Source organism: Saccostrea cucullata, unplaced genomic scaffold, assembly GCF_032062105.1.
Source record: "Saccostrea cucullata isolate Sc308-1 unplaced genomic scaffold, CSIRO_AGI_Scuc_v1 ctg10726, whole genome shotgun sequence".
Classification (NCBI taxonomy): domain Eukaryota; kingdom Metazoa; phylum Mollusca; class Bivalvia; order Ostreida; family Ostreidae; genus Saccostrea; species Saccostrea cuccullata.
Genome location: NW_026923878.1, coordinates 1,733 through 22,047, shown reverse-complemented (window position 1 = coordinate 22,047; position 20,315 = coordinate 1,733). Strand labels below are relative to the sequence as shown.

General features: G+C 32.8%; 1 protein-coding gene across 1 annotated transcript; it reads right to left on the bottom strand.

Annotated features, from left to right (window-relative positions):
* Window positions 1-363: 363 nt before the first annotated feature.
* On the bottom strand, window positions 364-19,620 carry LOC134265172 (uncharacterized; the record flags this gene model as incomplete). Its single annotated transcript, XM_062747427.1, is given in 14 exon segments — window positions 364-602; window positions 1,106-1,728; window positions 2,827-2,987; window positions 14,270-14,440; window positions 14,645-14,866; window positions 15,916-16,090; window positions 16,634-17,103; window positions 17,285-17,512; window positions 17,790-18,046; window positions 18,408-18,516; window positions 18,684-18,836; window positions 18,924-19,022; window positions 19,160-19,290; window positions 19,486-19,620. Coding segments are annotated over 14 exon segments (3,173 nt in total), but the record flags the coding sequence as incomplete, so codon positions are not given.
* Window positions 19,621-20,315: the final 695 nt, after the last annotated feature.

The following is a 20,315-nucleotide window of genomic DNA, read 5'->3' as shown; positions in this document are numbered from 1 at the left end:
AAATCCCATCACATGGCATGTCTAGACAAAGAGTGTGCTAGAATTTCAAGCATCTGTCTTGAGCAGTTGTTGAGAAAATTGTGACAAAAATTTGGTTCGGAAAAACGCACGGACATAAAGAAGTTGGCATTGGGTTTGTACAAAAACATAAAGCTAATGGCCATGTTTTGTTAAATGTGTGCTAAAGTTTCAAGCATATTTCTTGAGTAATTGCCAAGGAAACTGCGACGAAAAATTGTTATGGAGGACACACAAGACAAAACAGTAAACATCCTCTTTGGAGCAGCGGTTTAAATAAAGGAGGTGTAGCGATTTTGAGTGTCACATATTTTATTTTACTAAATTCATGTTTTAAAAACTTACTGCAGAGAAACCACGACTTCCTGATAGTAAATAATTATCCAGGTTTTTCTTCATATTAAAAGATCGCTGGTCGCGCTGTGAGAACCCAATTCCATAAATTGCAAAAATATATACTGTAAACATGACAAGACTGGTCAATGCTGATCTTGCTTGAGATTCTTCCCGACTTTTCCTTTTTAAGTCGTTAATCTCCTCTTTGGTAAATGGTTTGATTTTTGGTAAAACGTTGGATGCTAAGCCTGAATTTTTAAAAAAATGTCAAAGGAATTACCAAACATTGTGGAAACATTCATACACATTCATACTTGTGATAAATATTGTATCACATTATTTCAGCAAGAGGTATAGGACGAATGCAACATAGAGAAGAAAATGTAAAGAACCTACTTGACTCGAAAGAATATTAAACACGTTTATGGCAACATATTTCTCATTTCCTCGTGCACTTCTAGCTGCGCACAACTCGTAAATAAGCCAAGAATTTTTTTTCAATATTTCAAACATTCTATTTTATTCTGTATATACCAACCTGAAATTCTTGATTCCTGGCATAATCTATTATCCTTGGACATCAACCGTAGTTTGTCTACATTTATTTTGGGAGGGTCTTCGCTTGCCAAACTTTTAAGAAAGGTCGAATAAATTACTGCAAAAAATATTACTTTCATTGGGTCAAATACTATGAACGATTCCAAAAATGAAAGCGCAAGTGATGAAATCCATTCTTCTGATTTTGCTTTACCCCACTCCATACTGTAGAGAATGAGAAAAAAGACTGATGAAATGATAGCCAAAACAACACTGATCCATGCTATATAAAGCACCCAACGTGGTAAAGTGCCTTGGTGTGGTATAAATACCTCGTCATCAAGTTTAGAAAAGACTTTGTAACGGTCTTTTCTTAATTGAGAAAATTTGCGACTTCTTGGATTGTTGATTCTGTTTTCCACTAATTTAGAGTTTCTAATGTTTCTAAATATAAAGGCTGCAAAAGTAACAGGTGGGGTTGAGATAAGCATTCCAATACATGATACATAGAATGTTCCAAATGATAATCGTAAAATTCCAAATTTTACTTCATCAACATTTTGGTTTTCATCAGACGATCGAAAGAACATTGCATTTGATATCATGATAAGACAGATTAAGGCAAAAAGGCATGAGAGTCTTTGAACACGTGTGAATTTGCCTTGTGGGTGAAAGAGCAAAGAAAGCCATAAATGATATACGGACATTAAGCTTTGAACTTCCAAAGATATACGATCATTAAAAGAAATTGTGTCTGGGGTTGATACTGGAATAATGCGATCCAACAAGCAATCTTCATCTTCAACACCTAACCACTTGTTGCAATGGAAAGTATATCTGAAATCAAATTAGAAGACATAGAATATTTAACTTATCACATATTCATTATCTTTGTATATCAGGGAAAAATCGATTTTGCAGTTTCCAAGTCATATACTACTTTCGCTAACAAAAAGCATGTGTTCACTTCTGTTTTTACCAGGTCCAGTCCAAAGACTATTTCTACCTACGTAGCTATCAATAGCTACCTAGGTATTTAAAGCTACCCAAAGTAGCTATTTTTACCTACTTTCTGCTTTACTTCCATTTTGTGACCAAATGCAGGAACGGCGCAACATGGTGAGCACAGAATTTTTTAATACAGTCACACTGATGATCAATATGAGAAAAAATTTGCCAAAAAAATGATTACTTCGTATATTATCAATTTTGCATAGAAACTAATGCAAATTTGCCAATTCAGGAAGTAATCATTTTTTGACCAAAATTTTATCGTATTCATCATTAGAGTGACTGTATCAAACGATATGGTATTCACCATGTTGCGCCGTTTGATCTTTGTGCCGCAAAATGCAGAAATTATAAAAAGTAGGTAAAAATAGCTACTTTGGGTAGCTTTAAATACCTAGGTAGCTATTAATAGCTACGTAGGTAGAAATAGTCTTTGGACTGGACCTGTTTACTGTATTTATCAATTTACAATAATCGTTTTGGAACATCAAATTCGAGACATTTTTAAAGTATTTTAAACTTTGGTTTGTGTGGTAACTGTAGCAAACAGTTTTAAAGTACAGTACGTATCAAGTGATTAAAAACATGATAAAAATGCATTTAAAAAAACAAAAACAAAATTGCCTCTCTAAGGCAACCGTCCGAAGAAATATCAATGATCAAATTGACCGTAACGCTATATTTGTCATATTATCTTATGTCACACAGTGCACATACCTGTAGACTTGTCTGTTAAATGTAGAAGAAAACATACTGTATATCGGCATAATAAACTATTCTGAATAGATGGTTAGGGGTCAAATTAAGGGACATGAGTTCAAAAATATAGGGTTAAAAGACAGACAGACGGAGAGAAAGACATTGGGTAAAATGAAGTACCACTCTGCCTTGCAGTCGTCGTGAAAATATATAGACGTGTGTTACCTTTCTTGCTTTTCCAAGTCATCGACTGTAATTTTGCTTAAAAACCAACTTTTAAAGCCATATGACCCAGAGTTGTCATGCCATATCCGCATGTATATTAAATCTCCCAGTGGTGCATTGGTTCCAAAAAAGTACATGTTGACACTTGATGTCGAAAATCCCTATAAACATATTTTTTGTTGTAAATATTGCACACAAGTGTCTTTGGTAATTTGATAAACACATAAAACCCATTCGCGTTCATAGCAGAAGTTATGCATGCTTTAAAAGTCATGTTCATGAAAGAGTTATTTATCAGTTTGTAAAATAATCCAAGCATTGAAAACCAGAAGTCTCTGTCGAGACTGTAGCTCTACTGGTTTGTTCTTATAACAAAGGATGAGAAAAGAAGCCATTGACATCAGACCACAACTGTAGAAGGAGTAGTTTTGAAAAGGAATTTCACACATTTCCATTTTAGTAACAATGACAACACCGTTCATCAAAATTAAAAACCAATGCACTGTTTTATGTATCTTAGTATAGTCTACTTGTATGCCAAGTTATATTGAAATCAGATCATAACTGTAGGAGGAGTTTAAAGGAATTTTACCGAAAATTCTATTTTTAGTAACGATGGCAACACCGTTCATCGAAATAAAAAACCGATGCACTAATTTATGTATCTTAGTATAGTCTACTTGTATGCCAAGTTATATTGAAATCAGATCAAAATTGTAGGAGAGGTAGCGTTTTAAAGGAATTTCACCGAAAATTCTATTTTTAGTAACCATGGCAAAACCGTTCATCAAAATCAAAAACCGATGTACTGCTTTATGTATCTTAGTGTAGCCTACTTGTATGCCAAATTATATTGAAATCAGATCATAACTGTAGGAGGAGTAGCGTTTTAAAGGAATTTCACCGAAAATTCTATTTTTAGTAACCATGGCAACACCGTTCATCGAAATCAAAAATTGATGCACAATTTTATGTATCTTAGTATAGTCTACTTGTATGCCAAGTTATATTGAAATCAGATCATAACTGTAGGAGAAGTAGCGTTTTAAAGGAATTTCGCCGAAAATTCTATTTTTAGTAACCATGGCAACACCGTTCATCGAAATCAAAAACCGATGCCCTATTTTATGTATCTTAGTAGAGTCTACTTGTATGCCAAGTTATATTGAAATCAGATCAAAATTGTAGGAGGAGTAGCATTTTAAAGGAATATCACAGAAAATTCTATTTTTAGTAACCATGGCAACACCATTCATCGAAATCAAAAATCAATGCACTTTTTTATGTATCTTAGTGTAGTCTACTTGTATGCCAAGTTATATTGAAATCAGATCATAACTGTAGGAGGAGTAGCGTTTTAAAGGAATTTCACCGAAAATTCTATTTTTAGTAACCATGGCAACATCGTTCATCGAAATCAAAATCCGATGCACTATTTTATGTATCTTTGTGTAGTCTACTTTTGTGCCAAGTTGTATTAAAATCAAACCAAAACTGTAGGAGGAGTAGCGTTTTGAAAAATTGTTTACAGACAGACGGACGGACACACATTTGGTTATATATTGGGTACATCAAGTCCAAGTCCTATTGGATACTGCTTATTGGATACAAAAAAAGTGTACACACGAGAGAGCATTATTTGGGTAGTTACTGTTAAAATCTTATTGGATATTAATCCTCGTGTCCGTATTTTATTGGGTTTTTTATTTATTGTTTTTTATTCATTTCAAATTTATTATATATTTAATATTTGCTGGTAAATTCAGACAAGACTGAAAACCTTTGGTTTTGAACCCATATTTTTGTCAATTTCTGTGATATAGCTCTTTTATTGTAACACCTAACTAATTTGTTCTTAGCAATAAGGATATACACCTGTATATTTCAAAATATCTAATATTAAAATATATGAATACTTAAGTGCAAAAAAACTGAATTGTGAAAACACAACTCAACATATCTCAGACTCTGTTCAACCTTTCTTGAATAACAAAATTAAGTATTTAAGGAGAAACCTTTTTGAGTCATGACCAATTAATAATAAGCAAATGCCTATTACATGTTGGACAGAATGAAGGTATCCAACAGGCATTGGACAGGTGTCCAATACCTTTTGGGTTGTATTTTGACGAAGGGATTAAACTACCCAAGAACAATTGAACATGTGTACATTGTCCAATTCTATTTGGGTTTCTTGAATCTCCTTATCAAAATACAACCCAACAGGTAATGGACACCTGTCTGAATCCTCTTGGATATCTACATCCCACCCAACAGTTAATGGACACTTGTCCAAATATTCTTGGGTTTCTTGAATTGTTTCATCAGAATACCACCCAACAGGTAATGGACATCCGTCCAACTCCTCTTGGATATCTACATCCCACCCAACAGGCAATGGACACTTTTCTAATTCTTGGGTTTCTTGAATTGCATCATCAAAATACAACCCAACAGGTAATGGACACCTGTCCAACTCCTCTTGGATATCTACATTCCACCCAACAGGCAATGGACACTTGTCTAAGTCTTGGGTTTCTTGAATCTCCTAGTAAAATACAACCCAACAGGTAATGGACACCTGTCCAACTCCTCTTGGATATCTACATCCCACCCAACAGGCAATGGACACTTTTCTAATTCTTGGGTTTCTTGAATTGCATCATCAAAATACAACCCAACAGGTAATGGACACCTGTCCAACTCCTCTTGGATATCTACATTCCACCCAACAGGCAATGGACACTTGTCTAAGTCTTGGGTTTCTTGAATCTCCTCATAAAATACAACCCAACAGGTAATGGACACCTGTCCAACTCCTCTTGGATATCTACATCCCACCCAACAGGTAATGGACACTTGTCCAATTCTTCTTGGGTTTCTTGAATTGTTTCATCAGAATACCACACAACAGGTAATGGACATCTGTCCAACTCCTCTTGGATATCTACATCCCACCCAACAGCCAATGGACACTTGTCCAATTCTTCTTGGGTTTCTTGAATTGTATCATCAAAATACAACCCAACAGGTAATGGACACCTGTCCAACTCCTCTTGGATATCTACATCCCACCCAACAGGTAATGGACACTTGTCCAAGTCTTCTTGGGTTTCTTGAATTGTTTCATCAGAATACCACCCAACAGGTAATGGACACCTGTCCAACTCCTCTTGGATATCTACATCTCACCCAACAGGTAATGGACACTTGTCCAATTCTTCTTGGGTTTCTTGAATTGTTTCGTCAGAATACCACCCAACAGGTAATGGACATCCGTCCAACTCCTCTTGGATATCTTCATCCCACCCAACAGGCAATGGACACTTGTCTAATTCTTGGGTTTCATGAGAATCCCCTCATCAGAATACTACCCAACATGTAATGGACACCTGTCCAATTCCTCTTGGATATTTTCATCCCTTCAACAGTATATAAACTAAAAGGTATTGGACATTCTTCTTGGGTTACTCAAATTTTTTTTCATAAGAAAGAAAACCCAATAGGTATTGGACATTGGTTCAACTCTTCTTGGATATTACATCCCAACATTAGAATAAAACCCAACAGGTGATGTTTACCTGTTCAATTTTTCTTGGGTTACTTATACCCTTCATTAAAATTGTCAAATTTGTCTTGGATATTTATACTCTTGCATTAGATTGCAAACCCTATAAGTATGACATTTACCTTCCCTAGTTGAACTCAAATTTATCTGCATAAGCATACATAAGTCCAAAACATATTTAATACTTTAATTCTAACATTCCACATCTCATTCAGTGTAAACTTTACAAATGATAAGAAATATATAAGCATTTTGTGCCTAAACTATTTGGCTTTTAAAGAATTTTATAACCATGTTTGCAAAATTTAAATTAAATATTGGAACTTAGAGCAAGTCATTACAGGTAGAGCAAGATGCTGAAAACCATATTGATAAATAGATCACACCCTTGATGAAATATTTGCCTTCAGTTGATAAGATTGTGTTGTATTATATGGAAAATTTCTATAATCCTGTTTATTACAGATACACGTACAGTGCATATTTTCCCTGTAATAATAAAAATACTTTGAGATGTAAAAGAATGGATTAAATAGTCACCGATGTTAAAAGATATTACATGATCTCATTAATCTGGTTCGGAAATCACAAACTTAGTTTTGAAGCCGATAAAACAGTGTCGCACCAGAAAACTCAGTTACAAGTACAATGAATGCATTCGTTGTATCAAAACTTTAAAATAATTGATGCACTATGTCCAAATCTTTTCGACAAATTGGGATAAAGATATTAAATCAAATCATCACTGTTATAAGTCTTAGAGCTAGAGAAAAGTCATTACATGCCCACATTTTACATGTAAGACCTTGATCCTATATTTCAATAAATGTCAAAATGGTTTTATTTTTGTTTCTGTTCAATACTTTCTTCTTCAGGGTCTCTCATGGCCTATACTGAATGATACCTCCATTGACCCTGCTCTTCTATATTGCCATATGTTTATCCAGTAGCAGTGCTATGCTCAGGCAATCTTTGAACTATTCCTCATTTCACGCATCTCCTTCAGTTCTGCCTCTGTCCATTTTATTCATTCTGCAATTAGATAAAGGCATTTCTTTGCCATATAAAACATGTTTTTCTTAACTACAGCAAGATCACCCTTTATGTTGATCAAACCCAACCAAGAAGTAGTAGTATATTTCTTATTCAGAAATATGTATTGATAAAAAAAATGGAAGAAAAACTAAATTCTATCAACTCTTTTTTTTTCTTCTATGTCTAACTGCATCTTCATCCCACCCCCATCCGCCATAATTTTATCAAAATGGAATCATCATTCAACACACAAAACAATGTTGCCTATTAATTAGACAGTGTGTTAGTTTCTGGTTGTTAAGAAGGAGGTTTTAAAAAGATTTTACACCTATTCCTTTTACACCTATTCCTTGCAAATTTTAGACTTCTAATGTAATACTATCAGGACATTAGGGGTACATAATCTTCAAAATCATCTCTACACTTAATGATAAATAATATACTTTTTCACATAATTTCACATAAGTATTGTTTGTAGCCCAATGGTTCTGCTAAAGAGGATTTAAAATTGACCCAAACCTTACTAACTGCTTTGAAATTATATTGACAGGGACTGAGACACACTTGATACTCCATCCCCCTTCCTGGGGTATGCTTTGCACAAAATTTAATTAAAATTGACTAAGCTGGATAGAAGTTGAAAATATGAAAAATTACAGTCAAACAGATTATGAATAACTTTCAGCACATCAGACATGAAGTAGTTATCCTTAAATAAAATACACCTACAAGATGAAGCTGTTTTATTCCTTTGAAGTGATATCTAGTATTGTTTCTTTTCCTGTATGCCACCTCTATCAGAACAAAATGTTTTACATGTATTAACATAACCTATGACCGTATAGTACCCCAGTATTTACTTTACAATTAATTAAGTTCGGAACCAACCCTCAGATGCCCTTAAAACAAATGATTCTAAACTGGCAAAGGTAAAGGGCACCTGAAGAATTTAAAATAAAATGATAGTACAAACAAGCAAACAGTGTGCAGGAAAATGTTGGCAAACACGAGATAAAAGGTACTTTCTCAAACTTAACATGAATACTAAATAGGTTTTATGTAGCTGTATTGCACATACCAAAAGCTTTCCTGCAGTTAAAGGTTGGTTGCCTAGTAGTTATGTAGTATGTACAAGTTTTTCCCTCTATCTCTTCTAATTTAAGAAGCGAAAATGTCTCTAAAAATCTTATGGTTGGCATGAAGTATTCCTGTTCGTTATACTGATTACTTACAATTGTCCTATTTCTGAGGGTCATCTTCTGATGAGTGTGTTCTCTGCAATGTTCACAATTGAAGTTCCTGTTTGACCTGTTACATATTGAAAATCCTCAATGAACATGATTATGGTTTTAATTTCCATTGTAATTATTGATTACTTTTATAGAAAAAAAATCTAATTTATTGTAACATAATACTTAAGAAAATATTTATGTAATATCAATGGAAAAAAGGAATCATTATCTCCAGTTATCCTAAAATCACCAGTAAACATTAATCATATAAATTCACATACGTAAACCCATTAGCTTTTTGTGCTATTAAATCATAGTCATCGCTGTGCAATAAAGGAAATCAAGTACTAATCCACAGCTTGGTGGCAATAAAGTTACTATCCCCGAGTAAAAAGTGACAAGACCAAATATAGAGGCAAAAATTAAAAAGTAACATTGAAAAAAGTTCATCGTGAAAAAAGTCAGGGTACAGATGATTCTTTTTAAAATTAAAGTTTAATTTAATTTTCGCTAGAATTATTAGACTAAAATTATAAGAACTTATTATTTGTATCATTACTTTATTTAAACATGATAAAGATGAAATTTTCTGTAAATTACAAAATCTAAGTCAACTGCGTTATAAAGATATCAAAATTTAATTTGGATTCTCGGAATTTTCTCTGACTTGGAAGAAAATACACAAAAGAATTGAATAACACATTACAGAGAAGATAAAATCGTATTATTAGATAAAACGAGGTGTTCTCCTTGCTCCGAATTGTATGAAAAGTTTTAATTTAAATGTATTAAGTATATTTCTTAACTTAATTTTGTATTTTTCAAACATATATTTTTTGATCAGTTACGCCATATATGGCTTTAAATAAAAAAAATTAACACTACATAATTGCATGACACTTATTATTGAGCTGATAGAGTGAATGTATTTAATTTAATAATGAGATATCTGTGAGGCATATATGTACAAGCAAATATTGCTACATTAAACAAAGGAAAGGGAGGAATTCAAATTAGGAAATAAAAGATCCTTTTTAAGAAAATCAGTCTTGTAGTACTGCAAAATGGATGCAGTTGTTGAGATTTATGGATGATATGAGCATGCTGTCTGGAATATTTCCATATTAGGTAATTCAATAGCAAAAAAGAGTGAAAAAACCGGTGGTGCTTTTCATGTATTACATGTGTATTTTAAAATTCCTAATAGCCCAGGGGGATTCCTCAGTGCAGAAAACCACTAGCCCCATCCTCAAAAATGGAAGCCCCGGGTGTAGCGCGATGCTAATTACACACCCATCATGTGAAATAGTTATAGTATCCCTATATCAATTTCAGTATTGTTTTAAATTAATTAAAACAAATGACAAAAGCAATAATTTAAAAAGAAAATCAAAATAAAGCAGACACTCAGTCAAAAAGACAGAAAGAAGCACTGTTTTGACTGAAAGTTTTTCAGTAATACAATGAATCTCTTAAGTTACATATCAGGTGAGATAAACTTACATACAATTATTTAGTTGTTGTCAATTACCCCATTTATCATCATCTCAGCTCACTTTGCGATTGTAATACTGTCTACATGAACCGATAATTTACAGCTGATTTATGAACACACGATTGTTAAAATTTTCATTTCCCTTTCCAATATATATTGTCAGAACATACTTAGTTGGTTATGATATAAAATTAAATAATAAACATTTTCGATTTATTAAAGATTATCTAACAATATACGATCATTTACTAAATACTTCTCGTCCTCAAGAGAGTTAAAAAGACAGAGAAAATTCAAAATACAAACAAGTGCAACTTAGGATTAATTGTTCCGATATATCTATTTTAATTTTGTGCACAATTGTTTTCAAAATTACATTAAAATCTATTTTCCTTAAACAAGAACCCAGCAATGGATAAATATTAATCGAATAAACTTACCTGTTTTCTTGTCAACCAGAAAATCTTGTTGACATTTAGTGTTTCTTAGTCGCCATATTTCTTTCCCATGAAAACAAACGTTGTTATGATCAGGATCAACGGAAGTTGAATTTCGGAACTCTCGAGAATTTAGAGTTCCGAATGTAAAACTGAAACAACAGAACACGGTGCGTCCGTGAAAGCAACTTTTTTGGACACTTTTTTGGACAAATCGTCGTGTCCAAGTTTTGTTGGGTACTAACCTGCAAATACCCAATTAGGGTATTTTAAGCATATTCAGCGGCACTTCTTATTGGGTATACCCAATAAGCAAAAAGTACCTAATAAGTACAATCTTGGCATGAAAACTACCCAATAAATGCACTCTCGTAAACACGGACAGACAGACAGACAGAAGGACGGACGACGGACACCTTACTATCGCATAAGCTCTTCTGGTCTCTGACCAGTAGAGCTAAAAATGCCATCTAAAGGTACAATGTTTCTGATATGTTCAAGAGGCCCATGTTTTTAATGTTACAATTTTTAATCTACTTTTTACATTCCATCCAGGGCTCATATTTGTTTAGAAATCCAAATCTATAAAAAGGAGTGTTTGACCTTGATATTCATTAAAAGACTTTTTTTTTTATTCCCATGTAAAATTCTCATTATTGTGTCCCAACTCTTGTCTCGATAGCCATTTATTATTCATAAATATTTCATGTTAATATGTAATTTTCATACCGGGGCCCAGACCTTAAGTGTACGCAGCCCAAGGATGCTTGCAGATTAATAAGAATATTCATGTTACTTTGTCCTGGTTTCTTTCACTATATAATAATAATTTTCATTGCCAATGAATGTTTGACTCATAATTAGAAAAAAGAACATGCACTGTCGAAAGAGAAAAAAAAACATCTGACCTAACATTAAAAATTCTCATATTCATAACTTATGAAGTGTGTATGTACATGTAGTATATCGCTGTATGATATTTAATTGAAGTCCCATGTTGTCAACTGCTACGTCTGTGCTGTCCTCTCTAATTGTTGGGATTTTTTCCTGTTATTTATCTGTGCTAGACGTTCACATATTGAAGATTGAAAGTCCATACCCAAACGAATATCATCAATATCAAAATGTCTCTCAACCATTTTGTCTAGTCTTTTTATTTAACTTTAAAATCTATTTGATGGATTAACATTTATTCTTATAATTATTGGATATTTGTGCTTCTAGTTTCCTATATTACGAGGGATGATCAAAAAGTTCGCAAACCATCTCTATATCTACAAAACCACAATTCAGATTGGAAGAAATTCGGTACACACATAGCCAAACACAAGTTCTATAAATAGCATATGCTTAATAAAGGTTTTCTCCTCGTTTGTGACGTCATAATGTGAAAATGACGTCACTATTTAGGTCACTTGTGGCGAAAAATGGTTGTCTCAGTCGAACTCGTTCAACAAACGACTGTACAATTTATTGTATATCTTAGAAATCCCTCTACAGTATCATATAGTAATTTGTACACAGTTTATTGGGAAAAATGAGTTCCTATAAATTCAATTAATGATTGGATTAATCGTTTTAGTGAAGGAAGGCTGATGGTTAAAAATGATACTTGTCATCTTGCCCAGTGAAAGCAAGTTTGAAAAGATATGTGTTTTTAATTTAGCAATTTGCTATCAAACACCTCCAAATAGCACTTTGAAAAATAGTTGAATATTTGAACAATGATATAAGTACTAAATACCTAAGATATCGTTTACTTTAGATTTTAAACATATTAGATATGACAAAAAGGGTGCACCCATTCTCTATCCACCTTGCATAAAGGTCTCTCCAGAGACAGAAGATTTGTGTTTTAATGGTCGCCATGCTTATTTTTTGGAAAGGATATTATTATCCACCCATTCTGTTGCCGAGATATGGTCAACAATTTCTGACAAATGAACTGTTCTTGTCATAAAAATTAACTCACATGGAAAGAAATATGAAACTCTAAAAATCTTTCAACTTTTGTGACAGAACGGAGGGGGTCGCGTGACCTCCAATATCACGCGATTCGCGCATGCGCGGAACGGTGGTTGTTGTTCATTAAAATCGGGGAGGATTAATTTAAAATAAATCAAAATAAAAAACCAAATATTTTTTCTTGTATGGAAGTTATTCAATTAGTTTGCGAACTTTTTGGTCACCCCTCGTACAGGCATTTGATCACCTTTTCACGACGGTTTTCAAAATTTAATAATAAATTGATACTTATATTCCAGAGATGAGATGATGTAATGTGTCAGGGTAATTGACAGTAACTTATTACAAATTTGTATGTAATTGAAAGTGTAATGGACCAAATTTTCAATGACTTGTTATTGTAATTTTACCTATTGGCTTTGAGAAAATGCATTATTTTTTAAAAATACACTCAATTACACTGTTTTTTAATGAATGAAAAATAGCCTTCCCCTCCTTCACACCCCCCATGCACACTATTCAAGAAAGCTAAACTGATATATTGGACTAGCTCTGCTGATTGTTAATTCTTTTAAAGGAATACACATATTTCTCCTTTTTTTGTGAATTGCTGTTTCCTTTTACTGCATTTTCTTTAATACTCTGAAAAAAATATTTTTGAGTGTATGATTTAACAATTAATTTGATTATTTTGATTAAGTTGTTTATGAATTGGCAGTTAAAATACGCAATCCAACATTCTCTAGTCCTCTATTTGCCATATCTGTTTGTAAATTGTGTTAGACGTGATTAACAGCTAGGTGCTAATTAGTGCCCTAAGGCAATGAGTATACTCATGAGCATACGCTGGACATCAATAAATATACCTTTGCATTCATTGTGGATTGACCCATAATATGTCTTACACTTACTTCCAGAGATAGCATAATGGGGCTCTCTTAGCCGTCACAACATGGCGTAGTTCCATAGAAACACCATTTTGGTCCCAAAATAATCTGATTTAAATTCACTAAACACCGATAAATCATCGTTAATTTAATAATAACATTTCAAAAACATTGTAATGGTAATGGCAATAAATTTGAAGTCTTTGGGCAAGTAATGTATTTAATTAATTACTTTCATATGTTATTGACCCCATCTCTTTTTTAAGTTCAAGAACGTTGCTGAGATTCGTTTATTAAAGGATACATGAGAAATAAATTCATAAGTTGTAGATTTTACACACAGTTATCCATGATAATAAACCAGAATATAGTTGGGTATTCTTTTGAAATAATATTTCTAAAATTTTATCTAATCCCCAGAAGCAGAGGAGAAGATTTTCGAAGATTTAATGCATTTTCATTGTATAATCAATAGAGTCCAAACACCAGAACCCCTTACCCTGAGGCCATGAAATTCACAATTTCGGTAGTCGCTGCTTACTACAATTGTTTCAACAGTTTGAATGACTGATGCCAAGGAGTAAAGAAGCCCTTTAAAGATTGCATTAAATTTCATTGTTTTGGTCCCATCCTTCAGGCCTCAGGGGGACAGAGACTACAAACTTCATAATTTTGTTTCCCTTCACCAATAGATGCTTTTTGCCAAAACCGGTTGAAATTGGATGAGCGTTTGTAGAGAGGATGCTGAAAACGCACCAAAATGGGACAAAGTTAAAGCATCAAATTAAAATAAGGTGGAATATAATGGAAGAATAAAACTTTACCTCTTGAATTCCGTCATGTAGGAGACGAATTCCTGAATCATTATCATCACCAGTGAGTATGAAATATACATTAGATTTAGTACCCGCTCCTCTCCGGAATCCAGTGTATACACTTATCATATAGAAGTACGTATGCCTTGTGTCATGGTCGCAGAGGAATGTTACCACCTGCTGAAAAATTCTTGAAATATTTATTTAGTTTATGGATTAGTATACGTGTATTTACCGGCAAAATTTTTTTCTTGAAACTTTTTTTCAAATAATCCTTGGTACGCATGTTTTCAAATGTAATCATTTGATAAACTTGAATAGGACACAATACGAATTGTCATACAAAGATTTTAATTGAATTTTAAATTAGTAATGGATCTTTACCCTTTGATAGTCTTTTTTATCCTGTATTCGAAGCACAATAACTATTAATATATAAATAACAAAGACAGCAGTCAGTGTGCCATATACTGCAGCATTTGAGCCGTCGAATTTACTCCAAACTGTTAGAAAATCGATTACGTTAGCTGGCACATAGAAGGATGTAGAAAAGGTATCGCCAACACACCGACACACCGTGTTATTCAAATCACTCATCGGCAGCACCTGAAAGAAATACAGTTCCTACATTTCATAAATCTAATAACAAAACAAATTATTTTGATCATTTGAATTTAATTGATTTTTTTCGTATATTTATTACCTTTTAGAGAATTATAATTCTAATGTGATAACACAATAAATTGATTTCGAGCTTTATTAGCTTTATGAAGAATTATGATTTATGCCCTTTTCTAATTTTATCTTATACTCATTTTGCGAAGCCTTTAGTATTGAGTACTGCTTTAAGATTACAAATCTGCTTTGCACTAGAACACTTAGTTGGAATGCTTGTATAAACGTTTAAAAACGTATATTTTCTTACCAATAAATTGTAAACTCTTACAAAATGTTAAAATAAAACGATGACTCCTCCTTTTGTGTAAAAATGAAAATTGGATAAATCCTCAACTCAAAAAGTACTAGATACTATGACAAATGGTATACCAGTTTAACAAGTAAATATTTTAATTGATATATTTCAATTTGAAAATGACTTGAAAACTCATCGCACGCTTGATGTTAATATGTCCTTCACAAGCTGAAGACAAAAAAGATTAAGGATGACAAAGCTTTTTTGTAAATCGAAGAAAATACCAGAAAGATCACCCCTCAGCTGATTTGAGATACCTTGAATAACTGTTTAAGGACATAAGTTATAGATCAGGCCTCATAATAAACATTTTGAAAAAATTGATGACCTGTAAGAGAGTGAATATCAAATGATTGATTTGTTTATTGTCATTTGACGTTCCTAGCTAGGACTTTTTCATTTATGTTTTAGAGGGTATTTTTTAAAGGGCTAATGGTTATCGTGGGAAGAGGCCTCAACATTTACGTTCTCTACCAATAACTCCGTCCCTATACTAATGAAGCTCCTGAATAAAATGATAGTTTTCACTGTAACTGAAAATTTACTTTAATATTCCTGTGAACTTTGAGAGTTTAAAGAAAACAAATCAAAAAGAATATAAAAATAAGGTTGAACAAAAAGGAACTCATAAATGCAATTAGATAAAAAATAAAACAAGTTAACAACAGTTAACAATTGATACCAGACATCTCTCCATTGTCCATGAGTTGTTTCCTTTTTCCCAAGTTCTACATCCTGTTGTTGTAAATATCATACTGAAGTTAGCCTCAGCTAGGACAAAATCCGAAGCATTAAATTTGGAGGTCGTGTTCTCTGGTTGTTCAATAGTTGCTTGTTCTGCTGCTCTCCTTTTTCTTGTTCCAGAGAAATCATCGGTGTCGGGGGCTACAAACAATAATTTTATACCGTTATTGAATTTTGATACATCAACACTGTTTCTTTTTTCACATTAAAAAGGTTTTAAACAAATACATTGCCTCATTCATTTATTGCCTTTTATGTTTCCGCCAGAATTTCATTCTGGCATATATTTTTATCAAAACAGAATATAATCAACCATAATGGAGTTTAACCCGAATTGATGAAAATTTTGTCTCGCTTATACACACAGTAACATGTACAAAATACCAATCACACAGGTTTATAAATCTAGTGTTCTACAGTTCTTTGAATTAGTCCTTTCTATTTGAATACGAGAACACTTCAGAATAAAATTACTTTATAAAATCCGTTAATTAAGTATAGGTTCATGTAGTAATACATCAATATGTGTTATGTTTAAAGGAAAGTGTAAATCGTACACCTCATTTTAGGACTATTGCTTTTATGGCAGTAGGCGCACAGCATACGGTGACGTCTCCATATGAGTGAAAAATTCTCGAGAAGACGTTAAGCAATATACAATCAATCAGTAGGCGCATAATTTACCTGTGAGTGGTTTTATGCCAAGATAACACAGTCCTTCCCCACATATACCTCCTGGAAGAAACACCTTAAATCCATATCCTGTCCAATCATCGACACCAAGCACCTTCTTGTAATCAAACAAATCAGATTTTGGAAAAGTAGCTGAACTAAAATAAAACGAATATAAAGGCACCTCTTGATGACCCAAGAAGTCAAATTCATCAGGTTTGATGTAGATGAGCACTGCATCTCCACCATTTATTATTTCAAAAGCAAAATAAATCATCTGTTCTGGATATCGTGGATTGATCAGAGGAATATATCTCTTAAATTCCAGATTCCCTTTATTCGGAATATTGGTGTCCACAGATATGTTTTGAGGAATATTAATCACTGGAACGGAAGAAGTGGCCTTGGTTGCATTCTCTCCATATATGTAGGGGTTTCTTAAGTAGTTAGACACCTAAGTACAAAAATAATCAAAACAGTTATTATTTTCTTGTTAACTTCACTTTCCTTAAGACACTTTTCAATTTCACTTAAACTAATCCAGATGTACGCTGATATCATTTTCATAATAATGCAATGTTGATATTAAATTTTACGCATAATAAAATAATATTAGATTTAATATCAGGAAATACCGCAAATTCCAGGTAGGATGCATGGGTGATTGAGTCATTCACTTCATGTACACGTCTAAAAAACTCATCTGTGACATTTTCAAGATCGTTGAAGGGGATCTTCCTGATCATTATTTCCAGTACATGATTAGCATTCCAATAAAATCGTTCGCCCAAAACAATAGTTTTTTGCATGACATTTAAAAAGACGGACTGGATTTGTTTTATAATTGGGATACATTTTCTTGCCTGAAATAATTGTAAAATAAATATTTTTTCTTCCAATGCAATATGCAATGCAATAAATTAAATCAAAACAAATGAAAAATATTTCTTTCATTTCATACTGTAGCTGTCAAAAATGGTAAACAAGTAGAACTAATCAAAATTACCATTTGTAATATTTCTATCTAAAATTGGTAAGAAAGCATTACTTTTTTCTCTAGCCGTGTTTGTTTTAATGTTGGACAGCAAATTTTGTAAAGGTTACTAATTAGCTTATTTGTAAATATTATTAATTTCATACCGTTTCTCTCTGCTGAAGTTGAAACTGTCGCTCATGTGCTTGTATTTGATAAATAAAATCGACTTGTCTATTTATGCTTTGATAGTCTAAAGTTATGTTTCTTTGATTTTGTTTTAACAGGCTGGTTTCTTGTAGAAAGAACTTGATGTGCAACATGATTTCCGCTCTTATATCATCTTCGGAAAGTTCTACATCCAAGTTCTGAAGTTTCCTCGGTAGCATCTTGTTCAAGACATTGTCCAATACACGATGATAAACTATCATGAACATTTTGAAATTATTTAGATTTTAGAGAATAATAAGCAGCTATTAAAAATGCTTAGAACGGATTACAGAATTTTCTATGAACAAAAATAATTCTCTTTTTGTTTTTTAATTCATTCATTTATTTATGGATTTAAAATCATTTTGTATAATTAGCCCTCAGTGACCCTAGGCACATTTGAAAATGGTCTAGTCAGAAATATGAAAGATGGAGTATTTCAAGAAAAAAAAAACAATTTGTGAAAGTATATTTTTACATGTATATATCTAGAAGTAAAATTAATTTGATTTTTTTAAAGACTTTAAACATGTTAAGTTGGGGGTCTTTAAAATCTTAACAGTCTACAGCCTTACCAATAGCAATATCTGATAAACTTTCTACTGCCGTCGGAGATAAAGGATTTCTCCTGCTGCCATATTCCAAACAATCAATTACAGTGTCCACAATGACCACCATTATCTTCTGTTTAAAATGGATTCATTTGTATAAGTTTATTAACATTTAGTTATAAATTTTGAAATGTACATAATAACAATATTTATTTCATGACTTATCTCTGATTTTAACAAGAGAAATTGATGTTATAAGACAGAATTTACAGATAATTCTGAAAAGTGAGAACCACAAACCACTCCCTCCAAAGACAAATACGGTTCAAAGCGAGTCAGAGCATCAAAGGTGCTGAAGATCTGCTGTATGTCTGTTAATTTGAATCTGTCGATGGAATTTGTACAGCCAGGGGTAACAATGCTTTTGACCAGCTGAAGAAGCTTCACAGTTTTCTGTTTTGAAATAAGAAATGCTTGTTAGGATTTGTAAAAGTAAACAATAATATGAAGTCCATGTATATTATTCTATTTACAGCCTACCTCTTGATAAACAACAAACACAGGTCCCCCTCCGGATGTGTCGATATTAATGGACTCTGTATCACCGTTTACCTCTACTTCAGATGTTGTTTGGTCAATCTTAAAAAAAATTAATAATATGAAAGTAGAAACTTTAAATATCTGACTCTTTCCTTAGAAAACACCTCCGTATAAAGTTTTAAACAAATGTTCAATGTGTATTTAGTAAGCAAGAAGTCATGAGATCAAGTACGTACAAAGGGAAATCGTTTGAAACCGGCTGCAACAGCTCCCAATAAATTCAAGGTCTGAATGTCATTTCCTGACAGATTGTACTTGTTGAACTTTGAATCAAAGTTTTGAAACGAGGACTCAATTGTGGAAACATCTTCTAAATCTTTAGGTTGAGAGATGATAGGCGGGATGACCTGTATAGGTAAAGCGTCACACTTCACATATGTATAAATTCTTGCACAAAACAGAATGCTTTGTTTAGTAGTAAAATCAGTCAAAATAGAGTGATTCTGAGTGTTATTGGTCTAAACAATTGCATTTGGATATATGAAAAAGAAATTAATGTAACAAGGCGTTACTGTAATATTTGAAGAATATTGTCCATAATCTCCATAGATGTCGAAAATCCGAACTCGGACGGTAACTGTGTGATTGAAAACTGGATCTCCTGGCTGTACAGGGACTTCTAAGATGCGACTCTCGCCTTAAACAAAGGTAACAATATATTCTTCTGCGCGAATAAACAACATTAAGGTGGCTAGGTAAGCTATGAATCAATGTTTTACAGTTTTTTAGATGGGCACCATTACAACTGATGTGTGTTCCACAAAACTCAAAGTCGATGACATGCTACAAATGTACAGGCTTTAAAATATTTCTCCCTTTCTGATCCCAAGTGCTTTTGTTTGGGGGGATCAGTCGGAGGGGGTAAAATCAGGAAACTGGTCGTGAAAGTCTTTGAATTGCTTTACATCTAAGAATTTTTTTATTGCTATGTCATAGTTTATAATACGCATATCAATTTTTTTCTTCTAAAAACTTAAGAAACACAAAAATTGAAAAATATCTGTATACCGTATAACAAGTTTTATAAATCCGTAAAATTTAAACGCGTAAAATTCATACATAATTTTACAAAAAAACGGTTCATGTTAATTTTCAACATCATATGCATAAAAGTAATGCTAATTGCCATTAAGATCACTCCCTGGAGGCTATATAATTAGTGTACTGTTGGTATTATGAGCACTTTTAAATCAATCATCAATTGTGATCATACGGGTAAATCTCAAATTACTTGTATGAATTATACAATCACCGTCAATTAGTTAATCAGTTAAGACATACCTGGTTACTACTTTTTAGTATTTTTATGAGACGCATAATTTTCAATGATGA